We start from the raw sequence: 24,350 nt of genomic DNA on the forward strand, positions 1-24,350 counted from the left end.
ACAGAGGGAGACAGAGACAGAGAGACAGAGAGAGACAGAGACAGAGAGACAGAGAGAGACAGAGAGAGACAGAGAGAGAGAGAGGAGACTGACATAGTGACTGACTGTAACCATGATTCTAGACTAAAGCTCTAGCAGATAAAGTGAGTAAAGTGATACCCTGAGATTTGTGCCCCTCCTCTTCAGAGGTCAAACTATTGAAACAATGGACCCAAAAAAATTAAAATTTAACCTAAATTTGACACCTGGGGAAGGACAACTAGAGCTCTATCACTAGTCAAAGGAGGAACTGGCCTCATGGGAAGAGATTTCACACAGTTCAGCACCTCATTCCACAGCTACACCAACTTACACATACTTCCTGGCTTTTGTGTCTTATATTCTAGAAGGTTTAACCACCAGTTCAGGAAAGACTGAAGTTTGTCTCCTCTTTACAGTAATGCACAAGCTGTTCATGAATCCACTGTTTTTTTTTTTTCCTTTTAACCAACTCCTACTTCTTTGCTTCTTTGAAAATACAGGAAATGTGAGCATCAAGTTTGTGAACCTAAGTGCTCAGTTACCAAAGTATAGATTTGAGAAACTCATAAACCCAGAAGGAAAAAAAAAATACTGACTTGTAGGAACCTAGACCTGTCATAGTCGGTTGTTAAGAACATTAATAACAAAAAACAAAGGAGAGGCAAATGGAGGGAACATGAGCAAAGCACAGTAATACATGTATGAAAATGAGAATATAACCCACTATTTTGTATGCTGACTTAAGATGTAATTTAAGACGGAGAGCTGAAACCCAGTCCTGAGGAGGAGTGACTTCAGTACTGAGACCAGAGGTAAGACCAACTTTTCTGCTCCAAGTGGCCTGCCTGGTGGACTCAGGACACAGAAAGGCAAAATTCAGCTGGGATCAGACACTTCTGATTTCTAGCTAGAGCCCGAACCTCGCTGATCCATCCCACAGCCTCCTGCACCCAAACTCCATGGAAGAGAGAGCTGATCACCCAGATGTGTGGGCACTCATGAGACTGCAGGGCAGCAGAGACCGTCAGTACTGCCCACCCTTGCCCACATCCCTGGCCCAAAAAGAAACTGTATAGGACCTCTGGGAACCGGAAGATAGAGGCACTCAAACTGCAGGACCCCTCTGGTGCAGACTGCACCAGGACCTAAAGGGACTTGGTCAAACAGTTCCCTGCACTCAAATCACATGGTAGGGAGAGCTAGACCTTCAGAGAGGCAGACACGCCTGGGAAACCAGAAGAGATGACTCTCTGCCCAAATTTCTGACTCTAAAGGAAAATGCCTAACACCATCTGGGCCCCTATGCACAGGGACCCCGGAGAAGGAGGGGTGTAGAGTGCCGCTTTAACATTCGCCACCACAAGATGGCGCTGGCTTCCACTGCGCCCCACGTGGAAGGCCAGGATAGCTTCCGCCATTACAAGATGGCGCTGGCCTCCGCTGCACCAGCCGACTTCCTTTCAGGAAGTTAACAGTGTGCGCATGTGCAAGAGTGCCTTCATGCCAGGTCTTTGCCACTCCAGGGTGTGCCTAATGAGATCATGGGTAAGTGACCAATCAGATGTGGATGCGCCACGCTAGGATGTATATAAGCCGCGCCATGCGGGCGTGCAGGGCTCTCCTTAAGATTGAATAAAAGTTTTGGCTGCAGCAAGGATTCGTATGTCCCTGCGTGTTTTCTTGCTGGTGAGAGGTCACGCGGGACATCTGGTGCCGAAACCCGGGATAAAAAAACGCCACACCATCGCCAGGCGCCAAGAGGGGGTCCTCAGTCCGCGGAGAGAATCCAGAAGCTGCAGGAATTGAGGTAAGCTCCGAGAGACATGATAATTTCCGAATTGTTTGGTCTTGACCTATCGTATCTTTCTCCTTCTGCTGAGGGTGCTGTTGAGGCCTCTATTACATGGTGGTCTGAGGCCAGGAACGTTAGGAATTTGGCAGATGGTTAAGGATTGTTTAGGTAAAGACATTTTTCGTCCTATAATAGCGGCAGGCCAAGAGGCCCTGGACGAAATTCAGGAAAGCATGTCAGAAATGGAGCGTAGTGAAAGGTTGCAATGAAAAAATGATACTAATCAATCTCAAGCACCAGGCCCCTCTGCGGTCTTACTACCGTCAGAGGTGATAGAACGGGGAAAGGACGCCCCAGGGACAGTGGCCACCTCGGCTACTGAGGCAGGGACCCCTGCAAAAACGGGGGCCCCGAATACAAAGGGTACCCTGAATAAAAAAGGGGGCCTCCCTGCTAAGATTAAATTAAATAAACAGGGAAAGGAGGAGAAAACCCCGAAAAAAAGCCTTTATCCGGTAAAGGAGTTAGAGGTCTTGGGGCTTGATAGTTCAGAAACAGATGAGCTTGGCTCCTCTGAGGAAGAGGATTTAGAAGATGAGGCAGCTCGCTATGAAGAAGAAAGATATGGGCCTAGGTAGAGAGCCACTGTGAAGAAACCGAAAGTTATGGATCCTTCGTGGACAAGGCTGGTAATTTTGTTTATTTTTTTCTTTGTGTGGGAAGCCGTTACAGCCATTAGGACAGGTCAGAGGGTCCTTACAGAGCAACAAGAAAGTATGCCGGAGGGAGTAAAGGTCTCTAAAGAAAAAACGAAAAGAAAAGGAGATAAAAGGAAAACAGTATCTTGGGAGAAAAACTTTGTCTTTATGCTTGTAAAAGGTGATTAGGCTCTGGAAGCTTTTCAGAGTCATACTGATTAGACTTGATAGAGGCAGACTGCCTGAAATTTTATTCAGGAGAATCAAACAAAAGGACATCTCAATGCCCATGCACAGCTTGATGGAGTTAATGTAATTGGGTTGTGAGTGGAAATACTCAGGACTGTGTTTCACTTCCATACCATTTGTGAATGTCAGTTGTGCTGCTCAGATATCCCGTAATATATCTCAGTATCATACAGGAATTTGGTTTCAACACGTTGATGGACTAGTCCAGGAATTGAGACAATCCTTCGTCCATATCAACTCCACTCGAGTGGATAGTCACCGTGAACACCATCTGGTTTTTTCCCTCTTTGTCTATTGTCTGTCCTTGGTGCACCAGGATGTCCCCATGTCTGTCAGCTTATGTCTGTGGTTCTTGCTTCTCGTTGTTTAAATGTTTTATGTTTCATGTTCAAAAGAAAAAATGGTAAAAACTTTATCTGCTGGTCGTTCACATCTTGATTTGGTTTTAACTCGTTTCAAAAAGGGACAAATGAATAAAAAATAGTTTCAATCAGGCCTTTAGAGCCCTGCACCTACAGCCAGGAGTCTAGGTTAGCTGGAGAAGCTGCCCAGAGGCTAAGCGTCTGCACGAGCTGATCTTAAAGGCGCCAGCAGCTTCTCAGCTTCTTTGGTACAAGAGCTGAGAGCTGTTTCTCTTAGAGGAATCCCTGACTTATTATTTGACTCAACAGGCGACAAGGTGCTTCTCTTAAAATCATAGCTAAAAAGGTAAAAATGGTGTTTGGTCTAAATATTAAAGATATGTGTAGCCACATCAATTTGTTTCTGATTGGTTTTATATGTGTAAATATGCTCTACTTGCCTTGGTCATAGATTGTTGGCTTTGTTAGTTATTGGATATGGTTAAAAAGATATAATATTGATAACAGAAAGTTGACATAAAACTGGTAATTTGGACTGAGTCATTCTAGACAACATGTGGCATGAGCCAAACCAGGGAAACAGGTCTAAATTGAGATAGTATTTTTATGGAATTCTTATACTAGAAACCAGGCTTCTAAAAGAATTTAGGACAATGTCTCTTTGTTGAGGTACTGGAGACTACACCATTGTGCATTCATCTATAGGAATTGGCAGTCAAACTTTGTCCTAGATTGTTGGAGGTAGAGTTTTGCTTTCCAAAGTTGTGGTTTGCCCTAAAGCTATCTGTATTTTAATGCTAATTCCACTGCCCCAAGGACAGCTGCCTAGTCAGTACTCAGAACTCAGGTGACTTCCCAAAGTTGTGGTTGTGCTCTGGTGTTACAAGGAGAATTTAAGGATTGTGATTAAGGATTGCCAATGTTACATTGACTAACTCAAACTTATTTTTAATTAAGAAAAAATCAAACAGGTAGAGATTGTTACAAGATTTACAAAGGATTAATGAGGTTTTGGAACTTGTGAGAACATTACAGCCAGTTTACTTACTCCAACTGCCATTTCAAGATAGATTTAGAGGATTGATTTTGAGTTTTCATTTCGTGAGCTTGCTTATAATTTTAGAGAGCCCATAAAGTGATATCATTAAAAATTTTACAAAAGAATGGCTAATAGCCTTATTTTTTTTTATTAACTTGAGTATTTCTTATATACATTTCAAGTGTTATTCCCTTTCCCGGTTTCCGGGCAAACATCCCCCTCCCCCCTCCCCTTCCTTATGGGTGTTCCCCTCCCAACCCTCCCCCCATTGCCGCCCTCCCCCCATAGTCTAGTTCACTGGGGGTTCAGTCTTAGCAGGACCCAGGGCTTCCCCTTCCACCGGTGCTCTTACTAGGATATTCATTGCTACCTATGGGGTCAGAGTCCAGGGTCAGTCCATGTATAGTCTTTAGGTAGTGGCTTAGTCCCTGGAAGCTCTGGTTGCTTGACATTGTTGTACTTTTGGGGTCTCGAGCACCTTCAAGCTCTTCCAGTTCTTTCTCTGATTCCTTCAACGGGGGACCTATTCTCAGTTCAGTGGTTTGCTGCTGGCATTCGCCTCTGTATTTGCTGTATTCTGGCTGTGTCTCTCAGGAGCGATCTACATCCGGCTCCTGTCGGTCTGCACTTCTTTGCTTCATCCATCTTGTCTAATTGGATGGCTGTATATGTATGGGCCACATGTGGGGCAGGCTCCGAATGGGTGTTCCTTCAGTCTCTGTTTTAATCTTTGCCTCTCCCTTCCCTGCCAAGGGTAATAGCCTTATATTATGTAATTTTGTTGCTTCTTCGATGTAAGAAGTTAGAACCTTGAATCTTTCAGTGTATATGGAAATTTTTACTACAAACCTTTGCTCTCAAAATGAGCTTTAATATTTGGGGAGTAGCTGTTAGACTACTCTAGAAAAGAATATTTGAAACTAATTTTACGCTTCTAAGGATATGGTAATTGGCTAAGTACCTCACCTTACCAGATGACTTAGGTCTTTGTTATGCACATTGGAGATAAAGCTTCAACTGTGTTAATACAGAGTTGTGGACTAGAGTCATGGAAGTATTTTAAAACTAAACCTGGTGAAACATACCTTATTCCAAACAACAATCAAATTGGTTATTACAAAATACTGATATTTGGCCTATTACATATACAAATTTTTCAGACAAATTGATAATTTTACTCTTTACATGCTTTTGTACTTCCTATATACTTGTGCATACAACCTATAGGAAATGCGCTTAGTGTATTTATAGGTGGTTCATCTAATGAAAAGGCTACATGTATGATTGGATCACTTGTTTATTCTCTTGAGTTTCTATTGCTTCAACAAAGATTATTAAATTCCGTGGTTTAGTCACTGTTTTTAAATCAAGCTTTCAATTCACATACTGATAGCCAATGTGTGGCTTGTGGTTTACAATTGATTTCAATTACTTAATGCTTTATTAGAGACAGGTTTTCTACTTAAAATCAATGAGTGATTTCAGTGTGAATGTCTGACAACTCACTGTGCTTTCAGTGCTCTGGCTCAGACAACTAAACAAAACCATAGACCCAGCTCTTTGAAAATGGTAATGGAGTTAATATGAAAAGAAGAAGACTCCATTTGCTTACTTTAAATTCTCAGCCTCGCCCTGCCAGCTCAGAGATTTCTAGTAAGACTGATTGGACAATATTTACAAGATTCGACATTTCTAATTAATGCTTATGTTTAGGTAAATAAAGTTTGTGAGGTGCTAGAGAAATGGCTTAGTGATTAAGAGCACTAAGTACTGTTCCTTTATAGGACATTTAAGAACTCAAACTGGATTGCCTGGGCTCTTTAGCAAGGGAGGACAATGATACCAGACAGATTATAGGCCTTACATAGGAACAATTAGTCAAAAAATCTCATTCTTTATATATCCAAAACAATAATGCTGGAGACAATAATTTGGTATACAAGTCAATTTATAAATACAAGTGCTCAGTGTCCTCAATTTAATCCTCGAGGACTTACCTCATAAATAATATCCTTACTATATCTTAATAAATAAATAGGGGGAGTTATCCCTGTATGCTAAATAATGCTCCTTTTATTTCAATTTTAAAATTTGGATGTCAAAGTTTGTGGCACCCTACAATGAGGCATACTTCTGCCTAGGTGAAATAGAGAGATCCACATATTGACATGATCCTGCCCAGATATTTTATACGGGGAAGAGGGAATGTTTGTGTTTTTTCTACAGGATGCTACAAGAGTGTGCCAGCTGCCTGAGTGGCGGGTGAGACTTGCTGATCCTGGTTGCGTGAAGATTCAGCTTTCATGGTTCGGGTCCCTGGAGTCATTCCTCTGCCCTGAGAGGAAGATGGAAGATTCCCCCTCATCATTTGTCATCACAGAGATTTTGGCGTTGCTGCAGTCAGTGTTACCGCTGCGTGTGTCCCGTCCCACTGTGGCCTGCTCTCTGACCCTCTGTGCACTGCTGCTTGCAGGAGAAGACTGGACTCCAGCCGTTGATGCCCCCCTCATTTCCCTGGTTACTCTTTCTGCCTTAACTGGTCATTTTACAGACTGTAGCTTCACAGGAATGACACCTGCGTAAAGCTGCTGTGGACTGGGGAACTCTGCCCTGGTTGTACAGATCTCAGAAATGGTTCCATTGTCTGCTGGTTGTTCCAGAGAAAAATGACTGATCCTGAACTGTCCTGGAAAAGACCTTGACACTTTCACTGCTATTGTAGTAGCCATTACTGCTGCAGACATTGTGTCTACAATGTCTGGAGTTATCCTCCCCCAATCTATTGTTAGACAAGCACAGTGGGTGAACTTTCTGGAGTAGTTGCTAACAATTGGGAATTCTAAATTCTATTATAGGAGCGGCTTGACTACGGCCCTTGGTGGTAACAGCTGAGGTGAACCAGATGAGGTGCCCACTACTTATCGGGAGTGGCTCTGTTTGGTGCAGCCCTATGCTGTGGATTAGTGTTCATGCTATGGTTGGTTTGCAAACTCAGATCTCAACAGAAACGTGACAAGGCCGTTATCACTCAAGCACTTGTGGCCATTGTTCAAGGGGCTTCCCCTGGAATTTGGTTATCTATCTTCAAAAAATTAGTCGGTATCTGAGTTCTCTGCTCTTGCACCCCATGGATCTGTGGATCCATTACACTGGGATGAGAGAGACTCAATGATCCTTTGATCAGCCCTTCCACATCGCTGAGGTTTCCTCATTGCACGCAATAGGGTGATCATGGCTGTTATAAAATAAATAAATAGGGGAAGATGTAGAGGGCCGCTTTAACATTCGCCACCACAAGATGGCACTGGCTTCCACTGCACCCCATGTGGAAGGCCAGGATAGCTTCCGCCATTACAAGATGGCGCTGGCCTCTGCCGCGCCAGCCGACTTCCTTTCACGAAGTTAATGGTGTGCGCATGTGCAAGAGTGCCTTCGTGCCAGGTCTTTGCCCACTCCTGGGCGTGCCTAATGAGATCATAGGTAAGCGAACAATCAGGTGTGGATGCGCCGCGCTAGGGTGTATATAAGCCGCGCCATGTGGGCGCGCAGGGCTCTCCTTAAGATTGAATAAACGTTTTGGCTGCAGCAAGGATTCATATGTCCCCACGTGTTTTCTTGCTGGCGAGAGGTCGCGCGGGACAAAGGGGCAGGCCCTTCTGGTTACTGCCCTCAAGGAGAGCTGAAACCTAGATTCAAGGAGCAACTTCAGGCCCAAGACTAGAGGTAAGACCAACTTTTCTGCTCAAAGTGACCTGCCTGGTAGACTAAGGACAGACGCCCACAGGAACAGCTGAAAGCCAGTGGACAAGAATGACTACACTCCTGAAAGCAGAACACTCTATTCCCACAACTGGCTGAAAGAAAAGAGGAAAACAGGTCTACAGCACTTCTGACACACAGGCCTATAGGACGGTCTAGCCACTGTCAGAAATAGCAGAACAAGGTAACACCAGAGACAACCTGAAGGTGAGAGGAAAGCACAGGAAACCAAGCAACAGAAACCAAGACTACATGGCATCATCGGAGCCCAATTCTCCCACCAAAGCAAACACTGAATATCTAAACACACCAGTAAAGCAAGATCTAGATTTAAAAATCAAATTTGATCATGATGATGGAGGACTTCAAGAAAGACATAAGGCCCTCCCTTAGAGAAATACAGGAAAACACAAGTAAACAAGTAGAAGCCCTTAGAGAGGAAACACAAAAATCACTGAAAGAATTATAGGAAAACACAATCAAACAGGTGAAGGAAGTGAAAGAATGGAAATAGAAACAATAAAGAAAGCACAAAGGGAGAAACCCTGGATATGGAAAACCAAAGGAAGAGACAAGGAGCCGTAGATGCAAGCATCACCAACAGAATACAAGAGATATAAGAAAGAATCTTAGAAGCAGAAGATCCAACAGAAATCATTGACACAACTGTCAAAGATAATGGAAAATGGAAAAAGCTACTGACCCAAAACATACAGGAAATCCAGGACTCAATGAGAGGATCAAACCTAAGGATAATGGGTATAGAAGAGAATGAAGACTCCCAACTCAAAGGGCCAGTAAATATTTTCAGCAAAATCGTAAAGGAAACTTCCCTAACTTAAAGAAAGAGATGCCCATAAACATACAAGAAGCCTACAGAACTCCAAATAGATTGGACCACAAAAGAAGCTCCTCCTGTCACATAATACTCAACGCACCAAATGCACAAAAAAAAAAAAAAAAAAAAGAATATTAAAAGCAGTAAGGGGAAAAGGCCAAGTAACATATAAAGGAAGACCTATGAGAATTACACAAGACTTCTCACCAGAGACTACGAAAGCCAGAGATCCTGGACAGATGTCATACAGACCATAAGAGACCACAAATGCCAGCTTTACTGTATCCAGCAAAGCTCTCAATTAAAATAGACGGAGACACCAAGATATTCCAAGACAAAACCAAATTTACACAATATCTTTCTACAAATCAACCCCTACAAAGGATAACAAATGGTAAAGCCCAATACAAGAAGGAAAGCTACACCCTAGAAAAAGCAAGAAACTAATTGTCTTACAACAAAATAAAGAGAAACAAGCACACAAACATAATCTCACATCCAAATATGAACATAACAGGAAGCAACAATCACTATTCCTTAATATCTCTCAACATCAATGGACTTCATTTCCCAAGAAAAATACACAGATTAAAAAACTGGATACGCAATGAGGACCCAGCATTTTGCTGCCGACAGGAAACATGCCTCAGAGACAAAGACAGACATTACCTCAGAGTAAAAGGCTGGAAAACAACTTTCCAAGCAAATGGTTTGAAGAAGCAAGCTGGAGTAGCAATTCTAATATTGAATAAAATCGATTTTCAACCAAAAGTCATCAAAAAACATAAGGAAGGACACTTCATGTCCATCAAAGGAAAAAATCCACCAAGATGAACTCTCAGTTCTAAATATCTATGCTCCAAATACAAGGGCACCTACATACATAAAAGTAACCTTACTAAAGCTCAAAGCACACATTGTACCTCACACAATAATACTAGGAGATTTCAACATCCCACTCTCATCAATGGGCAGATCATGGAAACAGAAATTAAACAGAGACATAGACAGACTAAGAGAAGTCATGAATCAAATGGATGTAACAGATATTTATAGATCATTCTATCCTAAAACAAAAGGATATACCTTTGTCTCACCACCTCATGATGCTTTCTCCAAAATTGGTCATATAATCGGTCATAAAACAAGCTTCAACAGATACAGAAAGACAGAAATAATCCCATGCATCCTATCAGAACACCATGGGCTAAAGCTGGTCTTCAATAACAGAAAGGAAAGAATGCCCACATATACATGTAAGTTGAACAATGGTCTACTCAATGATAACCTGGTCAAGGAAGAAATAAAGAAAGAAATTAAAGACTTCTTAGAATTTAATGAAAATGAAGGTGCAACATACCTATAGTTAGGGGACACAATGAAAGCTGTGCTAAGAGGAAAACTCATAGCTCTGAGTGCCTACAGAAAGAAACAGGAGAGAGCATGTATCAGCAGCTTGACAGCATACCTAAAAGCTCTAGAACAAAAAGAAGCAAACACACCCAGGAGGAGTAGAAGGCAGGAAATAATGAAATTCAGAGCTGAAATCAACGAAGTAGAAACAAAAAGGACTATATAAAGAATCAACAGAACCAAAAGGTGGGTCTTTGAGAAAATCAACAAAATAGATAAACCCTTAGCCATACTAACCAGAGGAAACAGAGAGTGTGTCCAAGTTAACAAAATCAGAAATGAAAAGGGAGACATAACAACAGAAACAGAGGAAAATCAAAAACAGATCTTACTACAAAAGCCTATATTCAACAAAACTTGAAAATCTGGAGGAAATGGATAATTTCCTAGAGAGATATCGGGTACCAAAGTTAAATCAGGAACAGATAAACCATTTAAACAACCCCATAACTCCTAAAGAAATAGAAGCACTCATTAAAAGTCTCCCAACTAAAAAGAGCCCAGGTCCAGAAGGGTACAGTGCAGAATTCTATCAGACCTTCATAGAAGACCTCATACCAATACTATCCAAACTATTCCACAAAATTGAAACAGACGGATCACTCCCGAATTCCTTCTATGAAGCCACAATTACTCTTATACCTAAACCACACAAAGACCCAACAAAGAAAGAGAACTTCAGAACAATTTCCCTTATGAATATTGACACAAAGATAATCAATAAAATTCTTGCAAACCAAATCCAAGAGCACATCAAAACAATCCTCCATCATGATCAAGTAGGCTTCATCCCAGATATGCAGGGATGGTTTAATATACAGAAAACCATCAACATAAACCACTATGTAAACAAACTGAAATATAAAAACCACACGATCATTTCATTAGGTGCTGAGAAAGAATTTGACAAAATTCAACACCCCTTCATGATAAAATCCTGGAAAGAACAGGAATTCAAGGCCCATACCTAAATATAATAAAAGCCATATACAGCAAACCAGTAGCTAACATTAAACTAAATGGAGAGAAACATGAAGCAATCCCACTAAAATCTGGGACTAGACAAGTCTGTCCACTCTCTCTCTACTTATTCAATATAGTTCTTGAAGTCCTAGCCAGAGCAATCAGACAAAAGGAGATCAAAGGGATAAAGACTGGAAAGGAAGAAGTCAAAATATCACTATTTGCAGATGATACGATAGTATATTTAAGTGATCCCAAAAGTTCCACCAGAGAACTACTAAACCTGATAAACACCTTTAGCAAAGTGGCTGGGTATACAATTAACTCAAATAAATCAGTCGCCTTCCTCTACACAAAAGAGAAACAAGCCGAGAAAGGAATTAGGGAAACAACACCCTTCATAATACTTTCAAATAATGTAAAATACCTTGGTGTGACTTTAACCAAACAAGTGAAAGATCTGTATGATAAGAACTTCAAGCCTCTGAAGAAAGAAATTGAAGATGATCTCAAAAGATGGAAAGATCTCCCATGCTCATGGATTGGCAGGATTAATATAATAAAAATGCCCATTTTACCAAAGGCGATCTACAGACTCAATGCAATCCCCATCAAAATTCCAACCCAATTGTTCAGAGAGTTAGACAGAAAAATTTGCAAATTCATCTGGAATAACAAAAACCCAGGATAGCTAAAACTATCCTCAACAATAAAAGGACTTCAGGGGGAATCACTATCCCTGATCTCAAGCAGCATTACAGAGCAATAGTGATAAAAACTGCATGGTATTGGTACAGAGACAGACAGATAGACCAGTACAATAGAATTGAAGACCCAGAATTGAACCCACACACCTATGGGCACTTGATTTTTGACAAAGCAGCCAAAACCATCAAATGGAAAAAAGATACCATTTTCAGCAAATGGTGTTGGTTAAACTGGAGGTCAGCATGTAGAAGAACGCAGATCAATCCATGCTTATCACCCTGTACAAAGCTTAAGTCCAAGTGGATCAAGGACCTCCACATCAAACCACATACATTCAAACTAATAGAAGAAAAAGTGGGGAAGAATCTCAAACACATGGGTACTGGAGAAAATTTCCTGAACAAAACACCAATGGCTTATGCTGTAAGATCAAGAATCTACAAATGGGATCTCATAAAACTACAAAGCTTCTGTAAGGCAAAGGACACTGTTGTTAGGACAAAACGGCAACCAACAGATTGGGAAAAGATCTTTACCAATCCTGCAACTGAAAGAGGGCTTATATCCAAAATATACAGAGAACTCACAAAGTTAGATGGGAGACAAATAACCCTATTAAACAATGGGCTTCAGAGCTAAACAAAGAATTCACAGCTGACGAATGCCGAGTGGCTGAGAAACACCTAAAGAAATGTTCAACATCTTTAGTCATAAGGCAAATGTAAATCAAAACAACCCTGAGATAACACCTCACACCAGCCAGAATGGCTAAGATCAAAAACTCTGTCGACAGCAGATGCTGGCGAGGATGTGGAGAAAGCAGACTGGTACAACCATTCTGGAAATCAGTCTGGAGGTTGTTCAGAAAATTGGACATTGAACTACCTGAGCTATTTCTCTCTTGGGCATATATCCAAAAGATGCTCCAACAGGTAACAAAGACACATGCTCCACTATGTTAATAGCAGCCTTATTTATAATAGCCAGAAGTTGGAAAGAATCCAGATGCCCTTCGACAGAGGAATGGATACAGAATATGTGGTACATCTACACAATGGAATACTATTCTGCTATCAAAAACAATGGCTTTTTGAAATTCATAGGCAAATGGATGGAACTGTAAAATATCATCCTGAGTGATGTAACCCAATCACAGATAAACACACATGGTATGCACTCATTGATAAGTTGATACTAGCCCAAATTCTCAAATTACCCTAAATGCACAGAACACATGAAACTCAAGAAGGATGACTAAAATGTGAATGCTTCACTCCTTCTTTAAAAGGGGAACAAGAATACCCATGAATCCGCTCGGCGTTCTACAGTGTGCATATGGTAAGGATTCGTCCCATTTTATTCAGAGAGACCTGGAATTAGTCTAGAACTGTTCACCATGTCTGAACCTAACTGGAGCAGGAATAGATGAGGTGAGAGAAGCTGCACACAAGAACAAAGCTGACCCTGAGGAGTGGGAGGGTGGATGTGGTAAGCACCTGCCAGAGGCAGTCAGCCTCCTTCCAATGTGCACCTTCTGAGTGCTCTCCTATCTAACTTCCTGTCAACCTTGCCCTACTCTTGGAATGCTGTTAACAATGCTCTTCCAATGCCTGCACAGACTCTGCTCATAATTCAACATAATTTCCCCACACGCCACTGACACTCATGACAGATAGATTTAGAAGGTTATTCTAAATGAGCAGCTTCAGCTCTTCATATTCATTTCAATGATATTTTTCTGTTGCTACCATTTCCACATGGCCAGGAAATGCTAAAAGACACACTCTGAGTAGATTTATGGTGGTCACTGAGCTAGCCTAGGCAAGGGAAAATGAATCTCTTTCGCAAGACCAGCAACCTCTTGTGTCAGAAAAGTGATAAAGCTCATTATTTCTAAGCTACAGAAGCTTGTGTAGCACTCACCACCTCAGGACTGTTCTGTAGGGATGTGACTCGGCCCCGGGAACATCTTTAATATCTTCCAAATAGCAAATCATTAGTTTTTGAAGATAGCATTGGTCTTTGAAAAGAGCTGAAATTCAGTTACTACCATGCTTCAGAAGGAGGTGGAAGAGTACAGTGTAATCTGGTTTTTGTTTGAAAAATAGGTGGGGTGAATCTTGTGAAGCTTTGCCCTCTGGAACTGGCAAGGCCCTCACAGAAGGTAGTTTACTAGGGTGGAACTAAATATTGTAAAATCTGTCATTCACTTGACACAGACAGTTTTGTGCTATAAAAACAAGTCAATCATATTTCCTTTTCTATATGACATTTTGGAAGTTTGGAGCAATAAATAAATAAATAAATAAATACTCAAAGATTCATAAAAACAGAGTTAACTCAGATTAACTTTTTCATACAACACAATTCTAATTAGGTACCCAATGCTAAACTTAAGTCATTTTAAGTAATAGTAATAAACTTAATTGAAATTCCTCACCACCTTACATTTCTGTAGTTTAGAAAATAATTCACTATTTAATATTCTCTAGCAACCCCAATTTGGAATTCATCTGGGCACACTGAATTAAATATATGCTTAGTTATTCATGCATGGGTGCCAACTTAGAATCTAAACTATGTTTTATAATAATTCTTCACAGCTGTAAGCCTGCCTGGGTTGATGACATGTGTGTTCTTATCATAATATTGATCTTAAATGTCAGCACGACACAATGGGAATCACAACATGGACTGCCCTGCTAGTCACAGCTCAAATGTCAAACATCATCCTCATGAATGGTACTTCTCAGCCTTCTGTGACAGTCTGTGGTAAATGCTTGGAAATTTGTTGAGGTTTTGAATGCATGTGCCTGTTGATCTTATTGGGAGTCAAGGAAGTCAATTTTGGTCCATGCTTTGAAAATTATCCACTCAGTTCATCTTACTCATAGTGCTCCTTCCCATCAAAACCCCTCTTCATTACATAGTCACTAATCATCATTTTATGACCATAGGGAGTCAACTATCACTTCTAAATCAGACTCATTGAATACATGTAAGACTTCAATATAGCTATTCTTCACTCTCCAAGTTGTCTCTTTCCTGAGATACACATGATATTTCCTTAATTATTTGTCATCTTGCTGTTTTCTAATCCTCTGCCTTGGATGACAATTTTGTCAGTATAGCTTAAGAGTAAAGGAAAAGGGAGAGGAGATTGATTCAGCCTCTTCACATGACACATGGAAAGCCTTAAAGTGCATTTGCCTTCAGAGTAGCATGAGGAAACCCTTGTTTAAATATATGTTATTAAATATCTACACATGCTGCTACTGGAGGATCACCATGTGTGTGACCGCAACTCTGTGCCTCAAGAAAGGGGCTCCTTGGGAAAAGTTCTACTGAGTATCGCATCAGTTTGACTTCAAATGAACTGAAATGACAGTCAGTACAATCAGTTATGATTTTGTTTCAACCCTGTAATTCTATGCATCTTTGCTTTGTAATTATACACTTTTAGGAAACACAAGCAATAAAATAACTGCCTCTCAGTAATACACTGGATTTTTTTTTCTTCTGAAATTCAGGTGCCTTTCAGTTATCTACTTATCTAGTCAGTCCCAACCTCCCATAGTTAAGTCACACTATGAAAACACAACAGAGTTAGACGAGTTGCAGGTTGAGTGCGATAGAGGTAACATCAGAGCACGGAGGAATGAAGCCTGGTTTCTGTTTCTCTCATGGATACACTGATTCAGACTACAAGTCAATTCTCTTGTAAATGACAAATATTAGATGAAAGGCGGCATAAGCAGCAAGTGCAATGACAAGCTGGGTTTGGAACGCACTTTACAGGTCTGCAGACACTTGACATAGTTTCACTGCCTGTCACAGTCCAGCATGTGGCTGCTATGCCCTGACTCCCAGATCTTACTTGAGCAGAGACTCTTAGTTCTTTTATCTGACTTTGAATTTTGCGTGGTATCCGTAGGCTGGCTCAGTCTTAAAAGAGTATTGGCACACTAAATATTCTTAAACACACTGAAAAGCGAGTGAAATCCTGGATGACACTTGATTCTACAACAGAATTAGCCACCATCACTGTCTCTCTAAGCTTAGCACACACAAGGCTTTTTAAAAGTCCAGACTCCTTCTCCTTCAGAAAGAAAAAGTTCAACAAAGTGGTCCCACTTTTAGACCTGGGGAAACCCTTGTGCAAGTGGCTTTGGTTTCAGCAATGATGGGGTCTAGCTCTCTCTAGATATTTGGAGATGTCACAGAGCAGATGGATTTGGATAACACAAAATAAATTCAGTCATAAAAGCATGAAATCTAATGTGAAGCTTCACAGCTTCCATTACAAATGCCAATTTTAAGTGTAAATAAGTTTACTAAGTTTTACAGACTTTGGGTTTGGATAAATATGAGGTGTAGTGTTCTTGTTCATTGACAAGGATGTTTTTTTAATAAGTTAATTTTAAAAGAACAGGAAGTGAGCTGTACAGGTTTCTCAAAATCAGACTGGAATCACTATTAGGATTAATCCAAAAAGAGACCATCAAGATAAGCACATCAGAAACCAATGAAATTGGGGATAAGAAATTCTCCAGAACCAAAGGTGACCCAAAATAGAGCAAGTACATTAGAATAGAGCCTGCACCTTACTATGCACAGTCAGAGCCCATACTGCCTGAAATCACCACCACTGAGCCTCTGTTTATCAACACACAGACTGTTTCTATCACCATCGCTCATCCCTCATCTAATCCCTTACTCTGAATCATGAGGAACTAGTAAATTCTAGTCGTAAATCCTCGACTCTAATGTTTGCTGATAGTCAGGTGTCTGTTCTATCAGATACCTGCACAGAGACTCTAAGGAAATGAGAACACAGGGAAGATATCTCTAGTGCCTATATTAACATGGTGATCCATCATTCCGATTTGTTTCATTGATGGCCACCAAGGGGAATATATTTGGAGAGATCCACTTAAGTTCCTACCCAGTAGTCCAGAAAGCCCAAATGCTCTTTTTTTCATAGTCTGTGGGGGTAGAAAAGCTAGTCCTCCCTTGCGTGCTAACGTGGTGACGCCATTTCATTTCACTGTGGGAACAACGCCAGAGCATTTCCTATAGGTAGTTTCCTGGTATTTGTTCATGACTACACAGAAGGCCAGGGCACAATGGATTTGTGCAAGATGTCATAGGTGCCCACTGGTGCTGGTTCATAACCTCCTTACCCTGCTAGAAATACCCTGACTCCATTTTGATCGCAGAAGCAAAAAGGCTATTGCTGCACATCTGTTGCATACAGATGTTTGTTCAAACACAGCTTTGGCTACAATGACAGTTCTAGAGCTACAACATTCAACCATTCACTTCTTTACCCTCGCAGGGGAGGTAAGCGCCAAAGCCATTGTTTTAAACATAATTCTTTCACATCCTAAAAGGCTCATAATTTGATTTAATCTGAAAATTTAAAGCCCAGCAAAATGTCCAGGTGCATTGTGACCACATGTGAAACTAACCGCAAATAGTGAAATATCAGATTTCTCCTCACATTCACAGTTCAGTTTCTCTACTCCCTCTGACCGTCATTTATTCAAATGAAAATTGCCTCATACTACATATAAAAAGACTTTAGGTATTTGATTTCCAATTTTGTATCTACAGGTTTGAAAAGACTTAATAAAGAAAGAAGCATTGAAGTGTTCACTAAGAGGAGCGCTTTGATTTCTGTGGCTGGATGTTATTTCAGGATGGCAGATGAAAAATCCATGCTTAAATAAATGAAAAGTTATAAATGTCTTTCATTTCAACTTGAGAACTTTTAATTCCTTTCTCTTGCTCTGATTTTAATAACTGCATGAGACCATTCAATTATTTCCTTCACACATGGAGAATGAAATACCTTTATGTCAGGAAACTGGCCCAGGTATGTGTCCAGTGTCAGCAAGGACCCATCCACTAGCTTTTGATGGAAGTCTTCCCACAGCACATCACACTTCTGAAAGAGAAACAGAGACAGTGACTCCATAATTCCACATACATTTCATTAAACTGCTAAAATATCTAAAATCATAACATGTAGAAAGCAATACTTCCTGACATATTAGAAGAGATGATATGGACTAATTAGGATTCTATCAAACTTCAAGGCAGTCTGGTCAGTGTTCTCATTGACAATATAAGCTAAGAGCTTGGCTTGTTTGAGTACATTACTGATTCTGAGTTATGAGGAGTGCAGAGGCTTTAACAGATTCCCAAGTCACAGTAGATGGGTGTTGGTGTAACAAGATTAAGAATTCCTGTGAGACAGCTAACTTATCTTCAACAATTAATAAAATTAGAGCCATCCCAGAGAGAACAAATAACAAAACACAGCTTAAATATCACTTAAAGAATTAAGAGAAAATTCTGTTATAGTGGGAGGCTATCACTATGAGGTATATAGTGGTTTAAAAAACATATCTTTGGTATTTGTCATGTCATACTTGGGCTGTCACTCCAAAATTTCTTTAAGTGAGTGGTAAATCTTGATCTTGTTTGGAAAGCAAACCAGTGCAATCTAACTTAGAGGTAGAGACAGTGACCCACATCAATAATCTCTTTACTTGGGAAACAGAGCCATGAAGACCAAGGCCTGCTTTAGCTGGACAGTAGGTCTGAGTCCAGTTTAGGCTGCCTGATAGCATTTCCAAAAACAAGGAAGCTTTATTTGCATTTTGTTTCCTTTTTTGACCTATAAAAACTAAATTCTAGTTATTATAATGGCCAATTTAAAAATCTTAAGGAAACAAAATAATTTAAATCCATCAAATAAAAAAGGCCCGTCATCTGTTCTGAGTAGACACTGAACATGTAATGATCGGTTGCTCTATTGTCCAAAGGATGATGTTTGAAGCTGGAACTGTGGGTTCAGAGGTCCTGGAATCCACAGGGACTAATGCAGCATAGCAGCCATTTCACTAAAGTGTCAGTGTCAATAGTAGCATTGCCATGGACAAAATGGAATCATACAATGTTCTGAGGATAGGAGCACACTTTCCATTATTCTTTAAATTTTTCTTGCTTGTGATGAATTTTGAGAATATATTATTAGTCAGAAATATACAAAGTAAGATAAACGTTTAACAACATGTTGTTGAAATATGATGTCTTCATACAGGAAAAATGTCAGATGACAAAAATACTTGGTAACTGCATTAAAAAGTAATATGTGGGAAAAACCTCACCTATCCACATCCTGAAAGATTTTGGAAGCTAGAATATATCTAACAAGAGCCCTTCCCACAGATAAATCCATTTTCCTTTCAGTTCTAATAATGTCATGGATATCAGGGTGTCAGCACTGCCAAGCAACAGCCAGAGACTCACTATGGTTGCCCTTTTGAGGCTGCAGAGATATGCAGCTCCTGAATTAACTTCCCCTGGGCTTTGGCTGCGTCATCTAGCTCAGATCTTCTGTTCCTAGAGGACCTTTACTGACTCACCTGAGGAGCTGACATGACAAACAATTGCTCTCGCTTCAACAAAGATCTTGGAGGGGAGATAATTTTTGCCTAGAAGCACTCACCCATCAATGACCAGGACATGTTCTGAGCACTGGTGAGAGGACCTTATAATTGTTATTACTCCAGTCTTTTACATGGGAATGACTCCCTCGAGGATAAAAGAGCGGCCTGAGGTTACATGGCTGTTCTTGCTATTTGTTGTACTCCACTTTCCACAAGGTGGTGATACTCATTTGCTCTCTTACTGGAAGCTGGGTGACCTAGGGCCACAGTCTTCAATTCATGTGCGGAGATATTTCCAAATCCAAGGCTGTCATAAAGTTCAGTAGAGTTTAGTGACTGGACTAGCTGTGCTAAAGAGGGATGGGTAAACTTATGAGCTTTTGTTTCTGCATTCCAGGAGGGCTGATTAAAAGGGAGAAGGAGAAAAGGGGGTGAAATTGCTTCATGAAAATCAAGTTGATAAAAGACTCTGCCACATATAACTGGTACAATCTATGTTATGTAACAGACATGAACGAGTCACTGTTATTATGAGGAAAAGCAATCTTTAACCCCAACTTCAAGTGGTTTTAAAATCACCTTCCCTCACACTACAAGTTGGTGATGGCCTAGGCAGTAGAACTCCAGGCTGCTTTTTTAGTATCTCATCTTGATTTGTGATTCATGCCCTGAGGTGGAGAAGTGAAATGTGGACTAAGTAGTAGAAGTCTTCTGGAAGCCACTCAGGGACTCCTAGAAGTTGCCATCCAGCTCTTACCTCACCAACCATCTTTACATCTTCCCGTCCATACCAATCTGGCTCGTAGACTTCATGTAGTGACTCGGTAAGCTTCATTGAGGCCTCCTGCATACCTGGCAACGGAGAAAACCAGTTCCGGTTATATGGAATAGGGAGGCATTGCTGTCTTATGCCCCGCTTTGCTAAGTGACACACAAAGAACTGTGATGGCACACCTACATCGTTCCTGGAGAGACTCCTAACCTTACATTCGTTCTCATGATACACCTTTTTAGTAACTGACACAATGGTAGCAAAACACTGGGTCTCAGAAAACTTCAACAGTGTCATCATCTAAGAACTGCAACAACAGTGTGCTCTAGTTGCCTGTTAAAGGGGACCTAACAAATAGTTAGGACACAAAAATAGTAGGCAACATTGCAAAGTTCTAAAAGCAAAATTAATCTTGGATCAATGTACAGAAATATAGCACTTTTGAAGCAGGTAGAAACAGTATAAATAGGACTTTCATATGTGTCCGCTGAAAGTGGTTTAATGATTTAAATAGTAAAATTGTTGAAAATGGTTACAATTCAAGAGGAACTTTCTTCCTAAGATAAGGAGTAAAATGTATTTATCTCTTAAAACTGTAAATACAGTTTTGGATAAGGCCTTTTAGACAGTTTTGACTTCATCAGCCTATGGCTCTAAATTTTCTTTGCACATTGGTAGGTGGCAAACATGGTTATTAATAGTCATGGTGTGAAGCTTCTATGAGCAGCTGAGGTATAAAGCACGGCTAGGGCTTTGCTAACACTACCCCCTTTTCCTCCTCCTGACATGGTCAGACCCATCAAAGCATAGAGAATAAGATGCAGATGCTGGGTCTACATGGTGGTGCCTGTAAATGACACTAGAAATATAAGCAAACAATAGGTGGAAGACTCCAGGTGGCCACATTAATGTCTAAGCCTTTATCGCGAAGAAGCTGATATAGGGTAATGCAGTAAAGCAAGGATTGAAATCATTTATAAACTGAAAACAACCACATGATTGATGGGCAGACAGTAAGCAGTTTTGGATTCAGCAAGGAGCTGAACTATAATCCCGATGACAAGGCTCCTGGTATTTTCTTTAATCTCTGCCTGCAACTGAAAAAATTATTATTAGCTAAGAAATAGGCACTAGACAAGTTGGGGGATGCCACTGTCAGTCAAATGACCTTTGTGGTGAAAAACAAAACTGGCCTCAAACAAAATTTACTCAATGATGCTAAAAACACAATATTACAGTCATGTTTCTCTTAGTGACTGTCCAATATATGGCATATACACGGAGAATTTGGAAAAAAACATTTTAACATAGAAATGGGTTCCAAGAAGTTGACCCCATACGTACCAGGTGGATTGAGACTCAAATGATAAAGGGGTGGACTTCCTTGTAAAGTGCACAAAGAGTTTGGGATATTTTACAGCTGGGAAATATTTCCACATGAATGTGCCTCTCAAAGTTTATGTTTTAGAACCTTAATTATCAGTACAGGGAAGTCTTCAAGCAGAGACTGTCAGAATGCCTTCAAGAATGGATTAGTGCTACTATTGAGCAAGCAGGCTCATATCCAAGAGGACAGAGCCTTCTAGAGAATGAGCTCCTCGCTTTTTCTCCTTTGTTCAGGGAATGGTTATGCTGTAGAGTGGCAGAGCTTTCCAGATGTGGGACTTCTCATCTTGAAATTCCCAAACTCCAGATGAGCCAATTAAATTTCTATTCTTTATAAATTACCTAAAAGCACAAAACCAAACTAAAACAAAGTTCTTATTCTGATTACAGAATACAACACAAATATCTAAAGTCCAGTTTCCTTACAAAGTAATTTTTTTCCCTTAGAAGAGAATTCATGCTAAAAGCTACTGCTGGCAGTTAACGTCTAATACATGATATAAGATTAGTCATTTATAAGCTTGTATATCACCACAGAGTACCATATATAGGAGGAATATTCAGTTTCTATTAGATAGGAGCCTCTTTTAAAAATGTTGGGCTTTCTCCAAGGTATTTAGTAAAATAGATTTCCATTTGACGCCAAGTTCATGAGTTTCCTTTCATCCTCTGAGACTAATGGTAGATATTGCACTCCAATATGAGTGTTCTTTGCTTGCATAGCCTTGAAATAAACATTTCAGTTAAAACTAATCGAGCTTGTACAGAACAAGAAGCAACCACTCCAATAAGCCTGCAGAAATGTTGTCACTGGAGTCACACTACATTGGGTAGCAGTGTGCTACAAGAGGAATAGACCATGTAACAAAACCCCAGGCCCAAGTAAAGAAACCTCCCTTCCTACTGTTGGTCAGGAGTGTTCAGAACTCCCAAAACAATGTCGGCTGCTGCCATTTTCATTGGCTCCCTCCCAGAACTTGAAGGTAAAATTCTATTTCTGAAGACACACCACACACTCCAGACACTGGACTTGAAGGAATCAAGCTGGACTGACCTTGGAGGCTCCTCCCTGAGGATTAACTAGCTCTCACAGTATTATAAAGGCCATTCAAGCAGCCAAGGAAGAAAAACAATCAATAATCCTCCCCAAATATAAAGCCTATAAAGCCCAGTAATGACAAGTGGGATGAGATATCCCCGGGGGAACAATAAGAACACTTTTACCTTAGGGGCTACCAACTGTGATCTAATTGGACTTAAGGCTGCTCAAGGGGAGGGAATTCATGCTTGGGACTATACACGTAGCGAGCTACCAGATGCTGGAGGAGCAATGGACCCTAGTAGATGGAAAACCTAAAACTGCCAAGTTTTTAAATCAATATGGCTTCTAACTATATTCTAAAGACTTATTCTTATACCCACAGCGTCTGATCACTCAGCAAAAGAAGCTTATTTTATGCAGTAGACAGACGCTACTACAGAGATGTGAAGATGGTCAAAATGTAGAGAAGTGGCCACAGAAAAACAAACTCCAAGTGGCACAACTTCTAGACCTGAGGTTCAGTGAATGCCATAGGAGAGAGGGCAGAGAGTCTAAAAGACAGGGCTAGGGTACTAGTTTTGAGATAGCGTTTGTGAATTCAGACAGTGACTCAATGCTTCTCCCAAAATTGCCTCAGCTTCTACAAGCCTCTGGGACTGATCTCGTCTCTTTGTACTGCTGCTGAAATGGTGCTGTGAGGTTGTGAGCACTGCACTACCATCAATTTGCCAGCATTCTCGATAAAACAGAAACTGGCCTCAAGTGAAATGTCTTCACAAGGCTAATTATGACCTATGTAATGCATGCATGAGCCTTGTGTTTAACTGTGTTTTCCAATCCAAAATGTGTTCCCATGAGCATGACTTATTCTTCTTAACACTGAGAAGAGCAGCCATCTGGGATACCCTGCCTACACCACTGTATGTCTGAAGAACACAGTGTCGTAGGCAGCTCTGAGTAGCACTCTGAGAAGCTCACCAGGCATCTGCTTAAACATTCATCATTCCAGTTTTTCGCCAAAGTAACATCAACACAGAACACCGTGCAACATAACTAACTAATACCATCAAATCAGCAGAAACAAAGGAGGGTCAAGCTCATATGATCGCTTCTCCATCAGAGAGATGTGGCCACCAGAAGTAGGCGGGTGCTGCTTTCATGAGCCACCCAAGTTCCTCACTGAACTACTGCCTCACTTAAGGAGCTTTCTTTCTCTATTATACTAAAGAAAAGAATTATACCAGTCTTTTCCTGGAGAATTCTCTATATTAATGAGATAAAAGAGACCAACTTATACACAATTATACAGAAGGAGAATCCTGTGCCATTGTCTCTTTAACCATTCTTTAGTGAGTCTTGAAGATGGCATTTTCATGTCACAGCCCTCAGAAGTTCTTTGCTACTTTCTGATTTTGCAGTGCTGGGGACTGGACCTAGGAATGGGTAGTCAACTACACAAATGACTGTTCCACCACCAAACTATGTCACCCTAACCCTGTTTACATTTTCATTTCAAGACAATTTCACTAAGTTGATCAGGGTAGCTTTGAACTTATCATCTTCCTGCCTCAGCTTCCCCTGTTTTATTTTTCTCTACCTAATTTTTTTCCTCAAATATTTTGTTCAGAGGAAGAGGGAGAGAGGGAGAGAGAGAAGAAGAGAGGGAGAGGGAGAGGGAGAACAAACAAACCTTTCTCTACTTAGTTTACTTACTAGGTTCTTTATATCTTAGTTCAATTGCATTGAATAAATTGTCAAAGTATGGTAGTTTTAAATACACATTTATATAATCAAATCTCTTGTTCTTGGTTTATATCTTTTGGGGTATCTTGTAAAGACCTAATTCAT

At 40.5% G+C, this 24,350-nt stretch overlaps 1 protein-coding gene across 5 annotated transcripts in view; it reads right to left on the reverse strand.

The window, feature by feature from the left end:
• The window catches only part of Amph (amphiphysin), a 243,566-nt gene that overhangs the window by 66,036 nt on the left and 153,180 nt on the right, over positions 1–24,350 (reverse strand). For all 5 annotated transcript variants that reach the window (XM_039096041.2, XM_063276719.1, NM_022217.2 and 2 more), the window contains 2 exons: positions 20,060–20,154; positions 17,697–17,792 (listed from right to left, as the gene is read on the reverse strand). In XM_039096041.2, coding sequence (XP_038951969.1) covers positions 17,697–17,792; positions 20,060–20,154 — 191 coding nt within the window. The remainder of the gene's footprint in view (positions 1–17,696; positions 17,793–20,059; positions 20,155–24,350) is intronic.

This window comes from Rattus norvegicus, chromosome 17 (assembly GCF_036323735.1).
Source record: "Rattus norvegicus strain BN/NHsdMcwi chromosome 17, GRCr8, whole genome shotgun sequence".
In the NCBI taxonomy this organism is placed as follows: Eukaryota; Metazoa; Chordata; class Mammalia; order Rodentia; family Muridae; genus Rattus; species Rattus norvegicus.